Source organism: Berghia stephanieae, chromosome 3 (assembly GCF_034508935.2).
Source record: "Berghia stephanieae isolate SIO BIC M18660-M18661 chromosome 3, UCSD_Bste_1.3, whole genome shotgun sequence".
Classification (NCBI taxonomy): domain Eukaryota; kingdom Metazoa; phylum Mollusca; class Gastropoda; order Nudibranchia; family Aeolidiidae; genus Berghia; species Berghia stephanieae.
Window position 1 is genome coordinate 104,689,117 of NC_088362.1, and position 20,066 is coordinate 104,709,182.

A 20,066-nucleotide genomic window follows, 5' to 3' on the forward strand; every position below is an offset into this window, starting at 1 on the left:
CGGCCAAGTACTCATTTTACATCTGAGTATGGTGAGAGAATGTGAGTAAGCAGCCTTTTTCAAGGACTCAACTATGTGCCGAGTGAGACCACAAGACCACATAGCTGCACAAGAAGCTATAATACAGGTTCTTCTTTAATCAAGTCTACCACTTTTTAATGCCAAGAAATATATGGGACAAAAATGAAAAATTCTAAATTTCATCCATAGCCCATGGGCTTTTTGCTCCTTTGATATAGTGTATATTATCCTTACATGAGCACGCCACGGAGGTGTCAATAGCTCAGATGGCAGAGCACTTGCTTCACACGGAAAGGGACTGAGATCGATTCCGAGTGCAGTTGAGATTTTTTTTTTCTGACAACCTGTCCACCCAGCAGTGATTGGGTAGCTGGGTCTGTTAGATCTGTGGAAAGTACTTTGTAACTGACTTGTGTCCTATACATAGGATAGCAAGCAATTGCTATCATCCTTTTCAGGCCATAGAAACGGGGATAAACCGGATTCATTGGGGGAAGGGGGGTGGGGGGGGGGGGGAGGGAATAGACCACATCTAAAATTTACAGAAGTACCTATTTTTATCCATAATTTTTCTGGAATTTCATCAGTTGACGGTAAAATAACAGCCACAAGCATTATGGACACGACTGATAAAAGAATGTAACATGGACTGTCTGTTTTGTTTGTTTTCTCCCTATTGCAAAGGTGGCTGTATTGTCAAAAGAGAATCAAAATCGCCCAATACTGGTATGAAACTAAATCATTGGTTGAAGTTAGAAGAAATCATTGCAGGGATGATGGTCTCAGCCCCAGACAGTTATCACGTAAAAGTCCTTTGATTGAAATAGTTGAAGTTCAAAGAGCATAGTTTGATCACCAACCTTCACCAAAAACATTTTGAACGAAATGGGAGTGTGAGAATGCAAGAAAAAGGTACAGTAAATTCGGGACTCTGAGAACATCAACTCTAGGACATCTTGCAAGCGATGCTCACAAGAAATGAATATCTCCTTCACATCACTGCAACAAATGTTGGACATTTTGATAAAGGATCACCACCTCACACCCTATTCTGACCGAGTAAAAAAAGATCTCCAACAGGCTGGTGTTGATGCGTGTTGTGTGATGTGTTCCTGGTCTCATGACGAAATGCTCACAACTCCAGATTGGATCAACCACGTCTGGTTTACAGATTAAAACAATTTTCTACCTAGTAGCGCTGTAAAGATAAAAAAAATCAAACAGGTTTTTGGGAACTGAAAAACCTGACTTAATTACTGAAAGACTTTTCCACAACCCACAAGTCACTGTCTGGTTCGCAATGAACAGCCGGATCGTCATAGATCCCTTTTCTTTGAGAACCCTGACAACAAAACTTACCTGGCCAATTACAGAACAAAGGCCTGAAAAAAAAATGTTAGTTACTGTCCATAGGATAGAGGTCAGTATTGAGAATGCAATGGTTTCAATTTTTATAAATCCCTTTGTTTTCCTTTATCTTTCTCCTTGATTATGTTCACACAAGTGATATGTCTAATCTTAATCTTAGAGTCATTCTATCTATTTTGTTTATGGCTTACTTTGCACGTGACAAGACATTGAGTTTTTCTCCTTTATTTCTTCTTTGCTTAGATTCCCAGTGGACCCGTCATACCAGGAGTTGGGGCCCCCCACAGCCAATCATGCCATTCACCACCACGCTACCTCCTCCTCCTCTTCCTCCTCCTCCTCTACCTACCCCCAACAGTCGGCGTCTTCCGCTACCAAAGAACTGGATGACCTTATGATGTCATTGTCAGAGTTCAAGGTCAGTCTGTGATTTGTTATGGTAACTCTTCCCAGGCAGGGCTCAATTTTACTTTAGGCTGCGGTTATTCGGACTCGAGTCTGAATAGTCTCTCTTAGCTATTCAGACTCAAATTCCAATGCGCATGTGCAATCAACAGAATATTTGGACTCAGGCTGAATAGTCTCCCATGGGAATATAGCTTTTTTTTTAAATTACATATTCTGATAGCGTGAGACAGGTAACAATCCTTCTACGGTCCAAAATAGGAGTATGAGCTGAGTCAGTGTGAGTTGGGCAAAACAAAATTTCTTCTGAACTCATTTTCTATTTCTTTATCAGTTCCACACACGCACATTGGACTCCGAATAGCCACGGGAGACTATTCAGACTCGAGTCCGAATTGCCACTTCGTTTACTTTAACCCCCATATCAGTTTCTATTTCTCCATATCAAGACAACAGGGATAGCAATGCTACTCGGGCTTCATTTTGGGGTTTCAAAAGCTCAGTTGGTAGAGCACTCGCTTTACAAGCCTGGGACTGGAATGGTCCTGGATGCAATCTAGTGGTTGAAAAAACTTTGCGATAGACTAGTGTCCTATCCTGTGTGGCAAGCAGTTGCTACTGGCTTTTTAACTGGCTACAGAAACTGATACAAACTCTGGCTTAAGGACTACTTTATTTATTTTTTAAAACTTCTTGCACACAGGACAATGTCTGTGTGCACATTAAAAAACCATAGGACAATTTCTGTTTGCACATTAGAAACCATAAGACAATTTCTGTGTGCACATTAGAAACCATAGGACAATTTCTGTGTGCACATTAGAAGCCATAGGACAATTTCTGTGTGCACATTAGAAGCCATATGACAATTTCTGTGTGCACATTAGAAATCATAGGACAATTTCTGTGTGCACATTAGAAACCATAGGACAATTTCTGTCTGCACATTAGAAGCCATAGGACAATTTCTATGTTCACATTAGAAACCATAGGACAATTTCTGTGTGCACATTAGGAACCATAGGACAATTTCGGTGTGCACAATAGAAGCCATAGGACAATTTCTGTCATATGACAATTTCTGTGTGCACAATAGACACCATAAATTTCACTTTACATCAAATAATATTATGTTGTGACAGTTGTGGAGATGCAATAAATGTTTTTTTTTTTTTTTCTATTCTTTTAAAGCCCAATGACGTGTTTGTACACCAAAGGAGCAACATTCAACAGGAAAAATATTGTTTCTTGCCCATCTTATATTTAAGTTTCATATACATTGCTTATTCTCACATTGTTTCCCCAAATATTTATTTTTAGGTCCAAGACAAAGACTCAGCCCAGCACGATATAATAGTTGGAGGTGGAGAACCAACTTATGCCAAGCCAGTCAAAAGTCGGAATAACTCAGCGACCAGTCCGGTGTCCCCTTCCCCTCACGGTACCACCATCCATGGCCCCAACATGTCCAGCATGACCTCCAATGTCAACAACAACAGCAATAACGCTCAGCTGGAAAGCATGCTGGGAGATTTGCAGTCTGACATGAGCAGACAGGGAGTGAATACCAAGCAGAAAGGAGTGTGTGCGGCTTGTAGTAAACCCATTGTAGGCCAGGTGAGAACTGAGGGAATGCTGAAGCTATTCTGCCATAAACTTACAAAGTCTCACTTTTTTTTTTTTAATTTTGATCAAAAAACCTTTCACTTTACAAATTGGTAGATTAAAATGGCCCACAAGGTCCCCCCCTCCTCCCCCCAAAAAAAAGATTTTTGACAAGTTGGGAGTCATTTTAATCTGCAAAAGTGTGTAGAAAAATGTATCTGGCCAAGATTTTTTTTAAATGGGCATTTGGTCATTATACGGAACTGTTGCAGTTGAGTTGATCCTCTTTATCCCATTTTAAAAATAATTTTGGAAATTCAAATTAGGTAGTTTCAATTTTCATAGGTTAGATGAATCTACTGATTAGAGGTTTCCTGTTGTTTTCCAACGGTGAAGCATTTGTTTTGATATTGAATTACATGATAGGAGATGATGAGAAAAATAGGATATAAATAGTTCAGTTTGGGTTCTTTGTAGATTAGTTTGGATCGTAACTGTCTTACATACATGGGGTCTCCAAATTCTGGACAGTCCGCTTTTATGTGGCATTATAACCTTTGACTTCTATGCATCATTGTGACAAATGTTTACAAAATGGAATGGAATGGAATGTGTTGCTTCAGCCTGTAGCTATGCACTGGTTGGTGGCTGTGGTTTGGATCAATGATTGAGGATTAAAGCTCTTGTTTCTTCTATTTCAATGCTATTTTATTTTTCTTTGCTGAAACGGAGATTTTTCAATTCACCCCCCAACAAATTTTATAACCATTGATACAGTTACGTAATTTTTTAATCCATTTTGAAAACAAAGATTAAATCTGTTGATGACATCATTTAATCGATTTCATACAGAAAACGATGCAGGTAAAATGTATCGGAATACCTCAAGAGTTTTTCTGTAGAGATAAACTTTGGCACATTGTCCTACTTTTGTTTCTACTTAAATCAATCAGAATGGTGATTTTGAATTACTTTATAAATTACTTACTTGCTTAAGCTCTCCACTGAACATAGATCATCAACAATCTTTTTTGACATCCTCCCTAGTTCAACATCTTTAACATTTACCTCTATTCAATTGGTTTGCGAATTGTATGGGGTCAACTGCTCATGGAATTCTTCTTGAGATGTTCTCTGACAGTCCTCTGGCATGTGTATCACTTCCAACTAGAGTTGGAAAGTTGGGAGTAGGCACTAGTCAAGGAGGACTGATTTTTCGTGATATTTTCATTCTTACCTCTGCAGATTTTAACCATATGAAATAATTTTTCAAACATTTATTTTGTCTTCAGGTGATAGCTGCCTTAGGACAGACATGGCACATCGAACATTTCACCTGTGCCCACTGTGAGGAACCACTCGGTACCAGGAACTTTTATGAAAGAGATGGAATGGCGTACTGCGAGACAGACTACCACCATTTGTTTGCTCCAAGATGTGCCTATTGTAATGGACCCATTGTGGATGTAAGCATCCTTATGTGTACCAACTGTCTTTGGTTTTTATAAAAATAGCTATGTTGTTTAAAATGTAATAAGGTAATTAACGACAAAAATTATCTTTCCCTGTCAGTGACTCTTATTGGTAAGTCTTTTATATCTGATGAACCAGTTCTATTCAATGGGTAGCAATACTTACTTTCTCTTTGATGCTACAGAAATCTAGATCAGTTGCCACTCATTATACCTATGGCTGTAAAGGATCAATTTTATCCATATTATTTTATCCATATTTAGTCCTCATCACAGAGGATTCTTTTAAAAATCGTCAGTCCATCAGCCTAACCAGTATAACATCTTCGATCAATGAAAAAATAAAAGAGAATGCATTTGGAAATAACTCTTTTGTCAACATGTATTGATTAAAATGGTCTTGTACAGATTTCACCACGCTTAATGATATTCACAATGTTACTTGTATGATTCTTTTCTGATATTCGTTTGATAAATATTTTGTTGTTTACCAACAGTTTTTTTTAATATATAAATTGTTTATTCTTTTGAACTATTGATATTGATATTTATATAATCACAAGTAATGAATGTGAGAGACACATGAAACACTGACTTGAATTATTTTCGATCATTGGACAGAAATGTATCACAGCCTTAGAAAAGATGTGGCATCCAGAACATTTCTTCTGTGCTCAATGTGGCCACCCATTTGGAGAGGAAGATTTCCATGAAAAGAATGGGAAGGCCTATTGTCGGTAAGCGGAATAAAATAAGACAGTAATGATGAAGTAAGATATAAGCTCCAGTTCATGAACAAAGGCAAATGGTGTGGACTTTTTGGGCTTCCCTTTTGTCAATAGACATCATATTATTCATCATGAAGGAAACCCTGAAATGCACAAATCATTCGTCATTTTGTAAGTAAACTAAAGCTTAAATCCTAACTCATCATTGTTTTTCATTGTGCTACATTTGAAGGCGGCTACATGAAAACTTCAGCTTTTCCTTTTCCTGTGGATCGTGTTTTATGAATTGAGGATGAATGTTAATTCAGTCAGACTCATTCATGAAGGAACCAGATTTGATGCTGCTAGGAATATATTTTTTTCAACCACGTTTGTTCAGCCGTCTGTGAATAAGTTTTCCACGTTTATTTGTGTATTGTTGTGCTGACGAAGGGTTTGTACCCGAAACGTCCATTGTCTGTTTTGTTCCCATACGAAGCCTCTCCATTTTCACTCTTTCGTTAGTATTTTACTAATCTGTTTTACGTTTTATTTTCAGTGATGACTATTTTGCCATGTTTGCCCCGAAGTGTGGTGGCTGTGGCCAACCCATCATGGAGAACTACATATCGGCTCTGAACAGACAATGGCACCCGGAATGTTTTGTCTGTTGGGTAAGGGATTTGTTACAGCCTGATTCTTGTACAGTGTGGCAGATGGTTTTAGGAAGTTTTGGCTGGGGGGCTTTTTTCATCCTTTCCTTTATACAGTCATTATAATTGTATCATACTGTCTAACTCACTCCTTACCAACTACAGGAGAATCATCCTGTCATAAGGGTGGTAAACAATTCGTTTAATCCAACAGAAGCTGGAATAAAACTCCAGCTTCATGTAGTTCTGAAAGACCACTTCTTTACTATAAATTATCAAATCATATTATATCACCTTTTCCTCATACTTTACCTATACTGTAAAAGCAAGTTAAGTTGAATTTTTAAATGACTATTTATTTATTTTGGTTTGGGAACATTGACTGAAGACTAAGTTATGCTACTCAATTTTCAGTTATAGAATCTGTGAAGTTAAAAGTCATTCAGGTCTTTGTTATTGTCTCCAGTGGTTAGTTCTTACTAAATTCACTGTAAGAGAGTATAAAGGTTAATGTTGGTTACTATTGTTTTGGAGGGCAAAAGTGGTGAGCGTTTTACTTAATTGCATTCCATCAATAGACATTGTTGAATTTCCTGCCTTATATCATGAAGAGAATGGTGGTGTAATACTTGTAAAAATTACATTAAATCATTTTGCAGTTCAGCCATGGCGTAGTTGAGGTCGATGCCAGGGTTATATGAATCCTTTGCCCTTGTACAGCCTTAGTAATGGTCCCTCTTGAATCTTAAGGATGAGTAGCAATTCTTTTCAGCAATAGAATAGGATCAACACTTTTAGAGTAGTTCAGATTTCTGTTTATAACAACGAAAAAAGAGTATTGCAAATTCATTTCAATTTACAAATATTTGTAGTTCAGCCATTTTCAATTTCAGTAATGTAATCTTCACTTCTCTTTCCATTGAAATTAAATCTCCTACAATTGAATAAACTTTAAAACTTTGAATTCATTTTTAGGATTGCCGGGCTCCATTTGGAACAGGAAGTTTTTTCGACTACGAAGGTCTTCCCTATTGCGAGACGCATTACCATGCCAAGAAAGGGTCCCTCTGTGCCAGCTGTGAAAAGCCCATCACAGGAAGGTGCATTACAGCCATGTTTAAAAAGTTTCACCCGGAGCATTTTGTATGTGCTTTCTGTCTGAAGCAGCTTAATAAGGGAACGTTTAAAGAGCAAAACGACAAACCGTATTGTCACCCGTGCTTTGTTAAACTGTTTGGATAAGTAAGCAATAGTTGGAAAAAATGATTTAGAATACGATAGATGGTATGGGGAATAGAAGCTGAAGGGGATGCAAACTTTATCAAGTATGATTGTAATGAGCAATGAATGGACTGATGAGTCAAAATATGCACTCTCTTTCTTCCTTCCTTCCTCGTTTCCCCTCTCTGTCTGTCTCTCTCTCTCTCTCTCTCTCTCTCTCTCTCTCTCTCTCTCTCTCTCTCTCTCTCTCTCTCTCTCTCTCTCTCTCTCTCTCTGTCTATCTATCTATCTATCTATCTATCTCTCTCTATCTATCTCTCTCTCTCTCTCTCTCTCTCTCTCTCTCTCTCTTTCTCTCTCTCTCTCCCTCTCCCCCTCCTAACCTCTTCTTCTTCTTCTTCTCCTTTTTCTTCTTCATCTTCTTCTTCTTCTTCTTCTTCTTCTTCTTCTTCTTCTTCTTCTTCTTCTTCTTCTTCTTCTTCTTCTTCTTCTTCTTCTTCTTCTTCTTCGTCTTCTTCTTCTTCTTCTTTTTGAATGACAAATCAGAAAGGAAACTAAAAGAGAAAAATAAATTATCCCATAAATGATCCGTTGTCCAGTGTGAATGGGAGGATATTCAACATTGTTACAGTCCATAAAGACTTATTATAAAATTATTTTTCATTCTGCTTGGTCTGGCAAATTATCATGCATAGCTTTTCAGTACCTACTCCAAAATTTGTTCTCTTTTATAAGAAAATGGACTGTTTGGTAAATGAATGAATAGATGAATTAATCAGCCTCTGAACATATTTATAGTTGAATGAATGATATACCTGGTCAGATTGGTGGAAAAGAGAAATTTTTATGTGTAAAGAATATTTCTGCCGTACTCTGACAAAAAAAATAAATAAATAAATAACATATTTATTTTCATTCTGGCCAGAAAACATTTACTCCAAATATCAATCAAATCAAAATTACCCTCAATTGGTCCCAAAAAAAAAAAAGTCTCAAACCCGAGACTTCTTATAAAGTTTTAAATTTGTGATTTTTTTTTAAAAGTTTAGGGTTATTTATGTTTTGTGATATTTGAAATGAAAGTAATTTGGCCAAAATGATGCTAAAGTGGTTTGTTTTTTTTGTCATAGAATGTCAGATTTGAATTGGAGAGAAGAATGATTGGATTGGCGTATGAGTCGGTGACAAAATCAATGCTTGTTGTTTTCCTCCTTCTTTCATTTGGTTTTATTTTATTTTACTTGTTTTTTTTACTATATTATTTCATTGTATGTCTACATATGTAATGTGATTCTTGGAAATAAAAAAGTTATTGTCAAATTATATGATAAGGAAAAGTGATAATATTATATTAATTGGATGAAATGAAACACAATTAACTTAATTATACACTAAGAAAATATTATTATATCTTATTTTGTATCAGATTATTTTATACGTTCTAGTAAATTGTATAGAAAATTGAGCAAGTGGGTTGGTAGACAGTCAGAGATTGAAACAGTGAAATGAAATTTGTTAATGATGAAGCTTATATTGGCAGGGGAGGTGACTCATTATGAAAATGAGAAAAGATGTGTAATGGGTTGTGTGTTTGTGTGTGATACACTGCTTGCTTGACAGGCAGAAAGAAAAAGACAAGAAATCGTCCCAAAAAGATTGGCCTGCCTCGAATCAGTCTGCCTCGAATTATACTGATTTTGGGGAGGATTTTTCTTGTGTTTATCTCTCTCTCTCTCTGCTTTGTCTAGCACAGCAGCACATGCACAACCTTTTCTGATTTTATCTTGCTCCCTAAATTTCACTTTCATAGTCGATGAGTCATAATATCACTTAGATTAAAAAGAAAATGGACAAAACTGAATATAACGACCAATACCAAAAGCAATAAAAACAATAATACATTACTTAATATCCAGATAGACAGCAGAGAAATATTTAGCATGGCTTTCCGACCGACAGACGGAAGAGAAACTATTTAGGACAGCTATCGACATGTTTTGGTATTTTGTTCTTTTCGAAGCCGTTATAGTTATATTCATTTTTGTTTTTACTTTAGACAGTCCCCGTCTTCCAGCTGCTTGGTATCACAGTATCACTTCCATTGCAGATCAAATCTGACTCTTCATTTCAAGACAATATTGATTAACCAGCGATTTTTCTGTTCCATTTATAAGTCAAATTGATTGAACATTCTATCTTTTAGACTACAACAAAGAATGTTTATTCTATAGAGTATGCTGTGTATTATATGTGGTTGCAAAGTCCTCTTATCTTTTTTGTTTTACTCTTCTCTGCCACTTTTAATGCCTTTTGACATCTCAGAAAGCGTATAATGCATATGTAACCATTTCCTTGCAGATACTTTGGCCATTCAGTCGGACTTGTTTCCTCTTTAGAAAGCCTCTAAATATGATATAAAGAAAACTTTGCAACGACACCAAAAAATAAAAATTGAATCTAGGTAGGGTTAGATCCTGACCCATCTGTCCACACATAAGTAATTGGGTAGATAGGTGTATTGAACGTGGTAGAAAATACTTTTTGGTAGAGTAGCGGTCTATTTAAAGGGTGGCAGCAATTGTCACTGTTTAATGCTACGGAAATAGGGATAAACAAAGGTCTCATGGCCCTGAAGGACTCAGACTAAGGTTTTAAATTGTCTTTTTTTTTATATTTAATTTTTAATAATTTAAAATCACCTTACAGTTACAGACTTGAAAGGTAGATTCTGTAGATTATGACATAATATTCCTGTTTTGTTTTGTTTTTCTTTTGAATGCTTTTGGGTGCATCGGGTGATATACAGTTATGTTTGAATTGTTGTTTTGTTTGTTGTTTTTGTTACTATTTCTAGTTCATTTTTAGGTTATATTTCCTGATATGTACGTGCCTTTTTTTAATTACTTACAGGTTAATATTGCTTACTTGTACCTCTCATTATTTCAAAGAAATTTTAAGACGTTGAATTTTAATTTTAATAGGTTACTGATTCATATGGTTAACTCTCTCAATGGGCAATCAATCAAATTAGTTTAATTCTCATTTCTGTTGAAGGCAATAGATCTAATTTAAATGAGGCTTACTAGTTCTAGACTTGAATAAGAGACGTTTCGCTATTCAGTCAAAGGCATGGAGACTCCAACGAAAACAGACTTGATTTGACTTTTTTCATGTCGTCACATAATTTTCTGGTCAACCTGGATTAATTTACAGAAAAACTCTTGATATATTTCTCTGTGCTTGTCATAAATATAGTAATTAGTGGAATAGTCAAGTTTAATTGTATACACAAGACTACATTGACTCATTCGACTCAAGTGTAAGAGGGTACTATTGCATATGAGGGGAGTGGTCTACTCATTTAACAATTGGGACCCCCGAACAAGAAGATCTTTCCATCTGGTTTTTGTAAAACTGGTTTTTAGTTTTGCTATTTATTTTTTTTTTACTCTAAGTGTCCTTGTGATAAGAAATTACTTTTTTGTTAGAAAAAATAAACGGACTGTTTAAAAATTGCTCCATTATGTAGAAATTTAGTTCTTTGGCACTTTATCTTTTCCTGTTAAGTTGTTTCAAAATCAGGGTATAGAATAAAGTCAATGTGTAGACAAATGTTTTATTTAAACTCAAACAGTTCAAAAGCCGACACTGAATATGCGTGTCACTGCTAGTGACTATTGACTAAAAATGATTTAACAAAAATGAATTTAACAGATTTATAAAGGAACAAAATAGTAAACATGTATTGATTCGGGTTCAAATCGGCAACAAAATCCGACATGACATTGAATTCATAAAGATAATGATAATAATGGATGGCATTTTATAACGCACCAATTCCCACAGACAGCAGGCTTTAGGCGCTAGATAGGAGGCCATGTCTCATTGGATTAACAATACCATTGTTATTCTGACTGGATTAACAATACCATTGTTATTCTCATTGGATTAACAATACCATTGTTATTCTGACAAGGCACGATGCGAGCTTTCATTCCATTATTCTCGATTCTGCCTTAAACATTATCTCTAAAATTGTTCTTATTGTTGGCGAAAAAGTATTTTTAGCCGAAACATTCTGTGTTATGTAATTTGAACTTCAGTTTGTTCAATACTTGTCCGTGTATATTAATGTTTTTATACTCGTCCCTTTCAGCACTGGGGGCATATTTGTAGGTTTGAAATTGAATGATATTATTTTTACAATAGCATTATTACAAATATTTAAATGCCCTTTGGAAGTGATCATTTACAGTTACTGTTATCATGCAATCGATAAAAATGTATATGGCACTGTAACTATTATAGATTTTCTCTCTCTCTCTCCGGGCAGGATCCCCTTATATCTGTTTTCCAACATGCTTTCTGTCTTTGTCTTGGAATGAGATTACTTGGTTTTGTCCTGGCCCTGGCCCGAGTCCTGGCTGGGAGGGAAACAGTCAAATGCATAGTTATTGTTTTGAGAGATGATATTTCTTTCCTTGTAAATCATCTCTCTGTTATGTATTATTATATTTATTTTTAATGTATGATGTAAGCATCTGAGTGTATTCCTCCTTGTTGGATTTTGTGCTTGTGTCCGGATGAGACATAGGTGATCTCAAGCTAAGTACATTGGTGGTATGCTCTTGGAATCTGCATCTGATCCCTATTTGTTCCCAATTCCCCTTTGTCTTACTCTCTCTTGGGTGCTTTAATTGTAATTCTAGAACTTTCGACTATCCCATTTTCTTCCTTTTTACTGGCGCTGATATAACCTAAATGTGTTGCAAGCGCCGTAAAACCCTTAAAAACAAAACAACATCTCCGGGCAGGGTCTTAGACCTCCCATGGTGGCCGGAGGTCACGCTGTTTCTTCTATCCTCGTATGTCTGTTTTCTGAGTTGCTTCTGTCTTTGTCTTGGAATGGGATTACTTAAGTTTTGTCCCAGCCCTAGCTGGAGTCTTTGACTGGGAGGGAAACAGTCAAATGAATAGTTAAGTTTTGGGAGATGATATTTTATTCCATGTAAATCATCTCTCTGTTATGTATTGTTAGTTATGTATTTTGTAAACATTTGGGTGTGTTCTTCTTTGAGGGATCCTGTGCTGGTGTCTGGGTGAAACTTTAAGGTGATCTCAAACTAAGTACATTGATGGTATGCTCTTGGAATCTACATCTGTTCCCTATTTGAACCAATTCCCCTTTGTCTTACTTTTTATTGGGTGCTTTGTAAATCTAGAATATTTTGACTATTCTATTTTCTTCTTTTTACTGGCGATGATATGACCTAAATGTGTCGCAAGCGCCGTAAAACCCTTAAAAATAAATCTCTCTCTCTGTCACTCTCTCTTTTTTTTTCTATATGTCTGTGTGTTCATGCTTGTTTGTTCCACTCCCATGATTCCTTCCCCCCCCCCCCCCCCCTCCCATCACACTCACAAATTAAAAAACCCAGTCTTACATTCTTTTTGCCATCACACTCTTACTCTGTCTTCCATTTAATTCATATATTATAACGATTACTATTATTATTGTTATTATTATTTCTATTTACTATGTATGTTTTAAATCTACAATGACAAAATATTATAATAAAACAGTCAAAATTATAGCTTACGTCTAATCGAGTGCTTTTATGGAGTGTTAATAAGCATTGGGATAGTGGGGGTTGAACATAATCACTGAATGTTTTCATGAATAACATTAGCACTTTCAAAGAACCTTGTCTGACTTAATTTTTTTCTCAGGAGCTGGTGCCCCTAACTGACAGTTGATGGGGTTGAATCTGGTGTTCTGAACCACACTATATCTGGCAGATGTCGTCCCAGGTCAAAGTGGATTTCAACTAGCTATTGTTTGAGCACCTTGAGCATAGGAACCAGTATCGGTTCCAAAGAAAGTCAAGGTTTTTACTGACCCCTCTGTCCAGTCCAGCGAGCACTGATGAGATAGCTTGGTCAATTTCAGTGGAAAAGAAGTAACCAGGCAACAGGTTTTAATGGTCTCACACTACGTCATGATGGTCTATCCAGCGGCAAATTCGTTGCCACATTTATGTACAGTCGCATTCCCCCCCCCCCCCCCCCCCCCCCCCGAGTCCACCTCATCAAAACACAACGCTTCACCAGATGCTCCGCGGTTTCAGGTTCTTTGCCAAAGCATGTACATGTGATACACAAAACATATCTCAACAAAGGAAGGTTAAAGAATGTGTAATGTGCCTCAGTGTAATAACTCGGCAGTGATATGCAACTACAAAGTGATTGCAAACGGCATTCTAGTTTGTTAAAAGTTGCTTGGGTTTTTTTAAAGGATTTTACAACACTTGTGACACTAGTTTATTTCAACATCAGTAGAAAGGGAAGATAATACTATTTACTCCTGTTTACCTAAGATAGAAGTAGAGATGGTTTGAGTGAATCTATCTAGGAAACTTTCCAGCTCGCAAGGTGATGGAAGGGACAACATCCACCAGGACAACCATCCTCATGAACCGGAAAATTTATCAAGCTTAACATAACTTGAGTTTCACAAGTTTTGTCCTTCGACATCTAAGATCATTCCAGCTCTGGGTGGGTATCTTAGCAGAGTTCAGAAATAGATACAAGATCAACTTATATTTGCTGCATCTAGTCTGAAACCCTACCAACGTAGATGTATCTCAGTCAAAAGGGATCCACTCTCATCGTTGGACAATAATACGATATTAAAAATTTAATGACATAATGATGGAGAGATAATTTAATAATAATAATAATTGTTTTTAAAATTATGCCCTTCCGCCACATCATAAGATATCGTCGTCTAGGCATTCCATGAAGGAATATAGATAATTCATCAAACAAGATGTCTGATGTCAACAGGAATCACCCATGTTGTCCAAGTGAGCAAATTGAGGGTCAATAATCTTGCTCAAGGAAAAAAATGAAAGTACCTGAAGCGGGACTCAAACCCGGGACACAGTGCAATGCCTTAACCGCTCGGCCACTTCGCCCCCCCCCCCCCCTTAATAATAATAATAATAAAAATAATAATAATAATAATAATATACTTTATTCATCCAAGGGAAACAAAATAACATTTCTCGCAAAAAAAAATAAAAAATGAATTAATTTGACTGTTTCCCTCTCTGCGAAAGACTCCATGTAAAATCAGATGGCTTCATTCCCGAGCAAGGGTACAAAACAACATTGAAAGGACCAATGATATTATTGGGTATGTGTATTTTTAAGGGTTTTCACGGCACTAGCAATACATTTAGATCCGTCTATCAGTGTAGTTTGAAATCACCTAATACTGTAGTCTCATCCAGACTTAAGCGCAGGATCCCACTAAGAGGGAGCACACTCGATTCATACAGATATATATATATATATATATATATATATATATATATATATATATATATATATATAACATAGAGATGATTTACAAGGGGAAAAAATATAATCTCTCAAAACTATAACATTATACATTGACCGTTTCATCTTCAGGCCAATGTCTCCGGTCAGTGTCAGGACAAAACCAAGACAAAGACAGAAAGCAAATTGGGGACAGAATACACAGAAAGTGACCTCCCTCTCCACTAAGGGAGGCCAAATAACCCCACCCTGATATAGGGGGGATTAAAAAGATAGCAAGGTTGTGAACCAATGAACCTCGAGAAATCATTGGTCTGAGACTGAGACGACCAACAGGCAAATTCCACTCACCGCAAGTTTCACAAGTCAACAATTACAATAAAACAAAGTCGAACAAATGTCTTTGCGTTGATATTCAATCCAAATTTTTATTACGATTTGTATTCCTGAAATGTTTTATTATACATAGGAATAAACGGAAACCAGTAAAATATTACATAAGAAGAGACCAAAAAAATCTAAATAAATAAAATTGTTATCGCAATAATGAAAGATTTGGTAGAAAGATTAGATCAACAACAAATATTACAAGAAGAAAAAGAATAGAAGAAAATATTGAATTTAAAACACCAAAGCCATTAAAAGCAAAAAAATAGAATTGAAAAGAAAAAAAATTAATAAAGAGAAATAAATAAATAATAACAACTAAGTTTTCAAAATATAAATGTCTGTAAAATATTTCATTTTGAGGAGAAAAAAAATCACAACACAGCCAATTTCAAAACGTGAGTGAATTAAACATTGCACGCGATTATAAACATCTCTGGAACTGGAATGCCAACTGATTGCTGGGTGGCAAATTAAGTAAACATGCGTGTATATATGTAAATTGTAAATAATCAATTTCTCTATATTCATAATTTGAGTGGTCTTTTTTGTTGAAAATATTGAGACAAATGTGGAATTGTAAATTAAATAGATAAACATGTGTAGAAACAAATCAATAATTCAATCAATCAAAACAATGGTGCGAATTTATGCAGAGATCCTTAAATGCAGTGGATATAGAAAGTTAAATGAAAACACCAAGAATACCAAACAAATTAACAGTTTCTATGAAAAGGCAATATATAATGTCATGTACCTTCTTTGATATTGTTTTGGCTGAACGTAAAGTGCCAAGAGCCTCATGGTTTAAGATACAGTGCGCTCTATAAGAGTATATTATTATCTTTAATTATTATAAAACACATTAGAGGGTTGAACATGTGTGTAATTATTTACAAACCAAATAACCAAATTGTTATGGTCTCATTGTTATACAATTCGCTACCAAAAAAAGGAGAATTTTTCCAGACTTTTAATACATACCAATGAATGTCAATAGCGTCCGAAGACTTTGACAGATTGCAAAACGGTTTATCATAGATTATGAAGAAATAATACGTAAAAACAAGTTTTAACTTACATGTCAAACTTGAGTTACCTCCTCCATTTTTACAATGGCGTTGACCTTTTTTTTTTCTTCACTCCCCGACAAAGGCATTGCAAGCCGTCTCCATGCAAACAGCGTTGTCATTAGATTTTAAACTTATACCAAATTTAGTCCCATTCTATTAATCAACCAATCAAAAACAAAACCTTGAATAATATCAATAGGTTTGGAAAAAAATAGACATTAGTAATTCTCTTTTTTGTTGTCATGAACTAATCAAAATACTCTCAAAGCAATGTAAAAATAATCTCAATTTCTACAATGTTAATTTAACCCCATATTATTTGTATTTGGTTATCAAACTTGTAAATAATTACACATCAGCTCAATCTCAAATTTAAGGGAATGAATATTAAACAACGAAAACAAAATCTCGATTGTAAAAAAGGTTACCCATACCTTTTTTTATTTCATAGAATTGAAAGCCCCTCTGTCTTTGTTTAAATAATTTTTAAAATTGCTATTTATGTTTTAATGATTTCTGATATTTTTAAAATTTTAAACATTGTGTGTGTGTGTGTGTGTGTGTGTGTGTGTGTGTGTGTGTGTGTGTGATTGTGGTTCTTTTCCATATTTTTGGAAAGGGGGGGGGGGGGGGGAGTGCTTTATTATTATTTTTTTAAATTTTTCGTTTACACAAATTCAGCTATATTCATTTTTTGTAAACAATTCCAAAAGGTTCATTAAGTCAAAACATTGGTGTTTACGAATTAAGTAAAAAAGACCCTAAACCCCATTTTAAAGAATACAAACAAATCCAAACTAAAAGTCCTTTGAAAACGTTTGGTTGGAAAGACAGCACCATCACCATATTTCGTCTAAAAATCAAAATATTGTTAAATAGTTTTAATTCCAAAACACTGTTACCCGCATGACCCCCAATGAATGAAACAAAAAAAATTCATCTCCATCATAATGGGATACATCAGTCAGAAGTCACTGAATCATTTCAATGTGCCAGACATTATAATATGATTGATACTTACAAACAAATCTGTTAAACGATGTTTGCTTTAATCAACCCGTCAAATTTAAGTAACAATTCGTGTTCCCACATTACTGTACAGAATGATAATATTATCATGCCAAATTCTGGCATCACACTCATCATTAAGGTATTTAATAAAACAATATGCCAACTCTTACTTGGGCAGAAATCAAGCGACTGCAGCATCTCATTAACTGTACCCCAGATTCAAACTAGAAAATGAAAATTCCTGTTAATTGTTTTTAGTTTCCTTTCTTTAAAAAAAAAAAATCAGCATCGGCGTTGGCCTCGGAGTCTTCGAATACACAAAAATGTACCCTTTGTGTTCTGATCAATTTTACCTTGTTGAATCCGAGGTCTCTAGTGTCTTATGATCCCATATACAATACAAAAACATGTGATCAACTTTTAACTTTTTGGAGAGGAGAGCACCAACAATAATAAATGCAACCAAGATTTAAATGCTATAACTTATTTAACTTAGCCCGTCACCTTGAAAAAAAAAATGCTCATACTTCATACAGACACCAGGCCAGAAAACAACAGCGAGTCTCACTAATAAGGAGTTGTGGATTTTAGTGTTGTTTCTTACCATTAAAACCAAGAAGATTGTTTGATTTTTGTCTTATTTTTTTTCCTATAAATATAGGCAAAAGTGGTTTTGTGTTGCCATGAAATATTTTTCATGAAAGTAAAAAAAATTATAAATATCACCAGCAACATCCTGACATAAAACTCACAAAATATCAGGAAAGCATTTTTTTAAACTAAAAATGCAAAGAAATTAACGAAACAATCTAACAACTAAGCAAGAAATCAAGCAACTGGTGTCATTAAATTGTCATTTATTACCATATTATATTATTTCACAGCCTTTCAAAAATTCCTTCATGAACCTGCCCTTGCCATTTTAACATGAATAGTCCTCTCGGTTAAATATACCCGCATTTAAAAAATGAAAAAGATAAGTCTCCTTGAGATAATTTTTGAAAAGGAAAACATATAAAAATAGAAACGAAGAAAATAAATAAACAAACAACACAAAATCAAGTAATAGAAAATAGAAAAATAAACCTTAACTTTAAATATCATGAATAAAATGTGTAGAAGCAGAATAAAATTGTCCAGATCTGAATTGGGAAAGATTTCAGAAAGTCGGGCATCAACTCAAATACAATATACAATTATCATTAAATAAATACCCTAGTCAAAAGACTTGTTATCAGTTAAGGGTGTAGGTTTGTTTTTCTTATATTGTTTGGGGGTTTTTTTTGTCCGGTTCGTGACGACATCAAATACGCTATATTTGGATGTCATTAAGTATCAGGTTTTAGTTTTATCTCTTTTTTTTTATGAAGCAATCATAGACATTACGTTTTGTAAATAATGATGTTGATTTAAAATCCAAATGTTTGAATCACTTTTAGGTCATGCCGGAGCCGACATAAAGAAAGATAGAACACAAAGTGGCATACAATTTCATAACACTTTTTACTCAATTTGACAAGAAACCTTTTACTTCAAATATTGGATAAAAATGTCCACAAAACTGTAAAAGAAGTCTTTTGAGTTTTGGATTTTTTTTAAAGTAGAGGATCACCTTTCTTGATGTATGTAATATTCTTAATAAGTTTTCCGGTCAAAATTTTTTTAAGGCATTTTGTCAGTGCAGAGCAATTCATGTGTCTGTCTAGCCTGAGGCCACCGTAAGTTTCATACAGACAGCAGTATAGGGAATGAGATTAGCGGATGAGTAGCGTCCCTTGATTGGACGTCACCTTACAGAGAGAACGTCAATTTGGTTTTGAAGTGTCTCAAGCCGCTTTCACCGGAAGCGAGGACGAGAGACGCATACTCACAACCAACATGACGTTCTCTCTCTAATAACTTTTCCGCTGGTGACGTCACAGACTATGGGTGACGTCCAATCAAGGGACGCTACTCTTCCGCTAATCTCATTCCCTATAAGATTCCTGACAGACGAGAAGCATTCGGATGATTGAAAAAAAACCGTTAATAGTAAATACTCATATGGAGAGATGAGGTAAAGAAACTATTGTCATAAGAAAAAGGCGCTCAAATCTGACTGCACACATAAGGCAAAGGGATTCCAGCCAGGGCCTGGGCAAATCCAGGTGAACTCTTCCCCAACAAGATAATACAGACACTTGAAAGAGAACACTATGTATGGGAATAAAAGCGACCCAATCTGAAGTGCCTGCAAAAAAAAAAAACAAAAAAAAAATAACAATAATAATAGTGTTTATGATTATTTTTAAAAACGCAATGTCCATCATTACTGAACTAGTTTAAGCTTTATCACTTACGTATCCTATGCGACTGTTGAGTTCATAATTATCCAAAATAAATGGAGTCAGCTGAGAAGGGTGAAAGGGGAAGAAAGGGAGGGGGGGGGTGAGTCTTTTTCTCTCCCGCTCTCCAAAGAATGCCATAAATCACCAAAATTATCGTTTATATATAGAGTTTAGGCGTTCAGACATCAACGTGTTCAAACTCCTTTGCTCCAAGATATTTCGTAGGCGTTCCAGTCGCTCTTGACGTTTCCTTGACATTCGAGAGATTTTTTTGGTCGACAAAGGACTCAATAGATTCTGTTCGAAAGAGAAACAATGATAAATATAGAAAAGTACATACCAAAGTAAGAAGCTGAAAAAACATTGCACTAAAAAAATTACTTCAGAGCCATGAGGCCAGTTGAATGGAGTTTATCCCAGTTTCTATTACATGAAACAGACAATAGCAATTTCTTGCTATCCTTTGGATAGG

The 20,066-nt window shown here is 35.4% G+C and overlaps 2 protein-coding genes across 5 annotated transcripts in view; one reads left to right on the top strand and one right to left on the bottom strand.

Annotated features, from left to right (window-relative positions):
* The window catches only part of LOC144969066 (paxillin-like), a 108,551-nt gene extending 95,505 nt beyond the window's left edge, over nt 1-13,046 (top strand). Inside the window, exons 4-9 of the mRNA XM_078908070.1 lie at nt 1,633-1,807; nt 3,115-3,411; nt 4,692-4,865; nt 5,493-5,608; nt 6,138-6,252; nt 7,207-13,046. Coding sequence (XP_078764196.1) covers nt 1,633-1,807; nt 3,115-3,411; nt 4,692-4,865; nt 5,493-5,608; nt 6,138-6,252; nt 7,207-7,473 — 1,144 coding nt within the window. The 3' untranslated portion in view covers nt 7,474-13,046. The remainder of the gene's footprint in view (nt 1-1,632; nt 1,808-3,114; nt 3,412-4,691; nt 4,866-5,492; nt 5,609-6,137; nt 6,253-7,206) is intronic.
* A 2,152-nt stretch (nt 13,047-15,198) lies between these two features.
* Nucleotides 15,199-20,066, bottom strand: part of LOC144969067 (uncharacterized) — a 32,223-nt gene continuing 27,355 nt past the window's right edge. For all 4 annotated transcript variants that reach the window (XM_078908075.1, XM_078908076.1, XM_078908074.1 and 1 more), the window contains exon 9: nt 15,199-19,891. In XM_078908075.1, the coding sequence (XP_078764201.1) occupies nt 19,745-19,891 (147 nt within the window). In that variant the 3' untranslated portion in view covers nt 15,199-19,744. The remainder of the gene's footprint in view (nt 19,892-20,066) is intronic.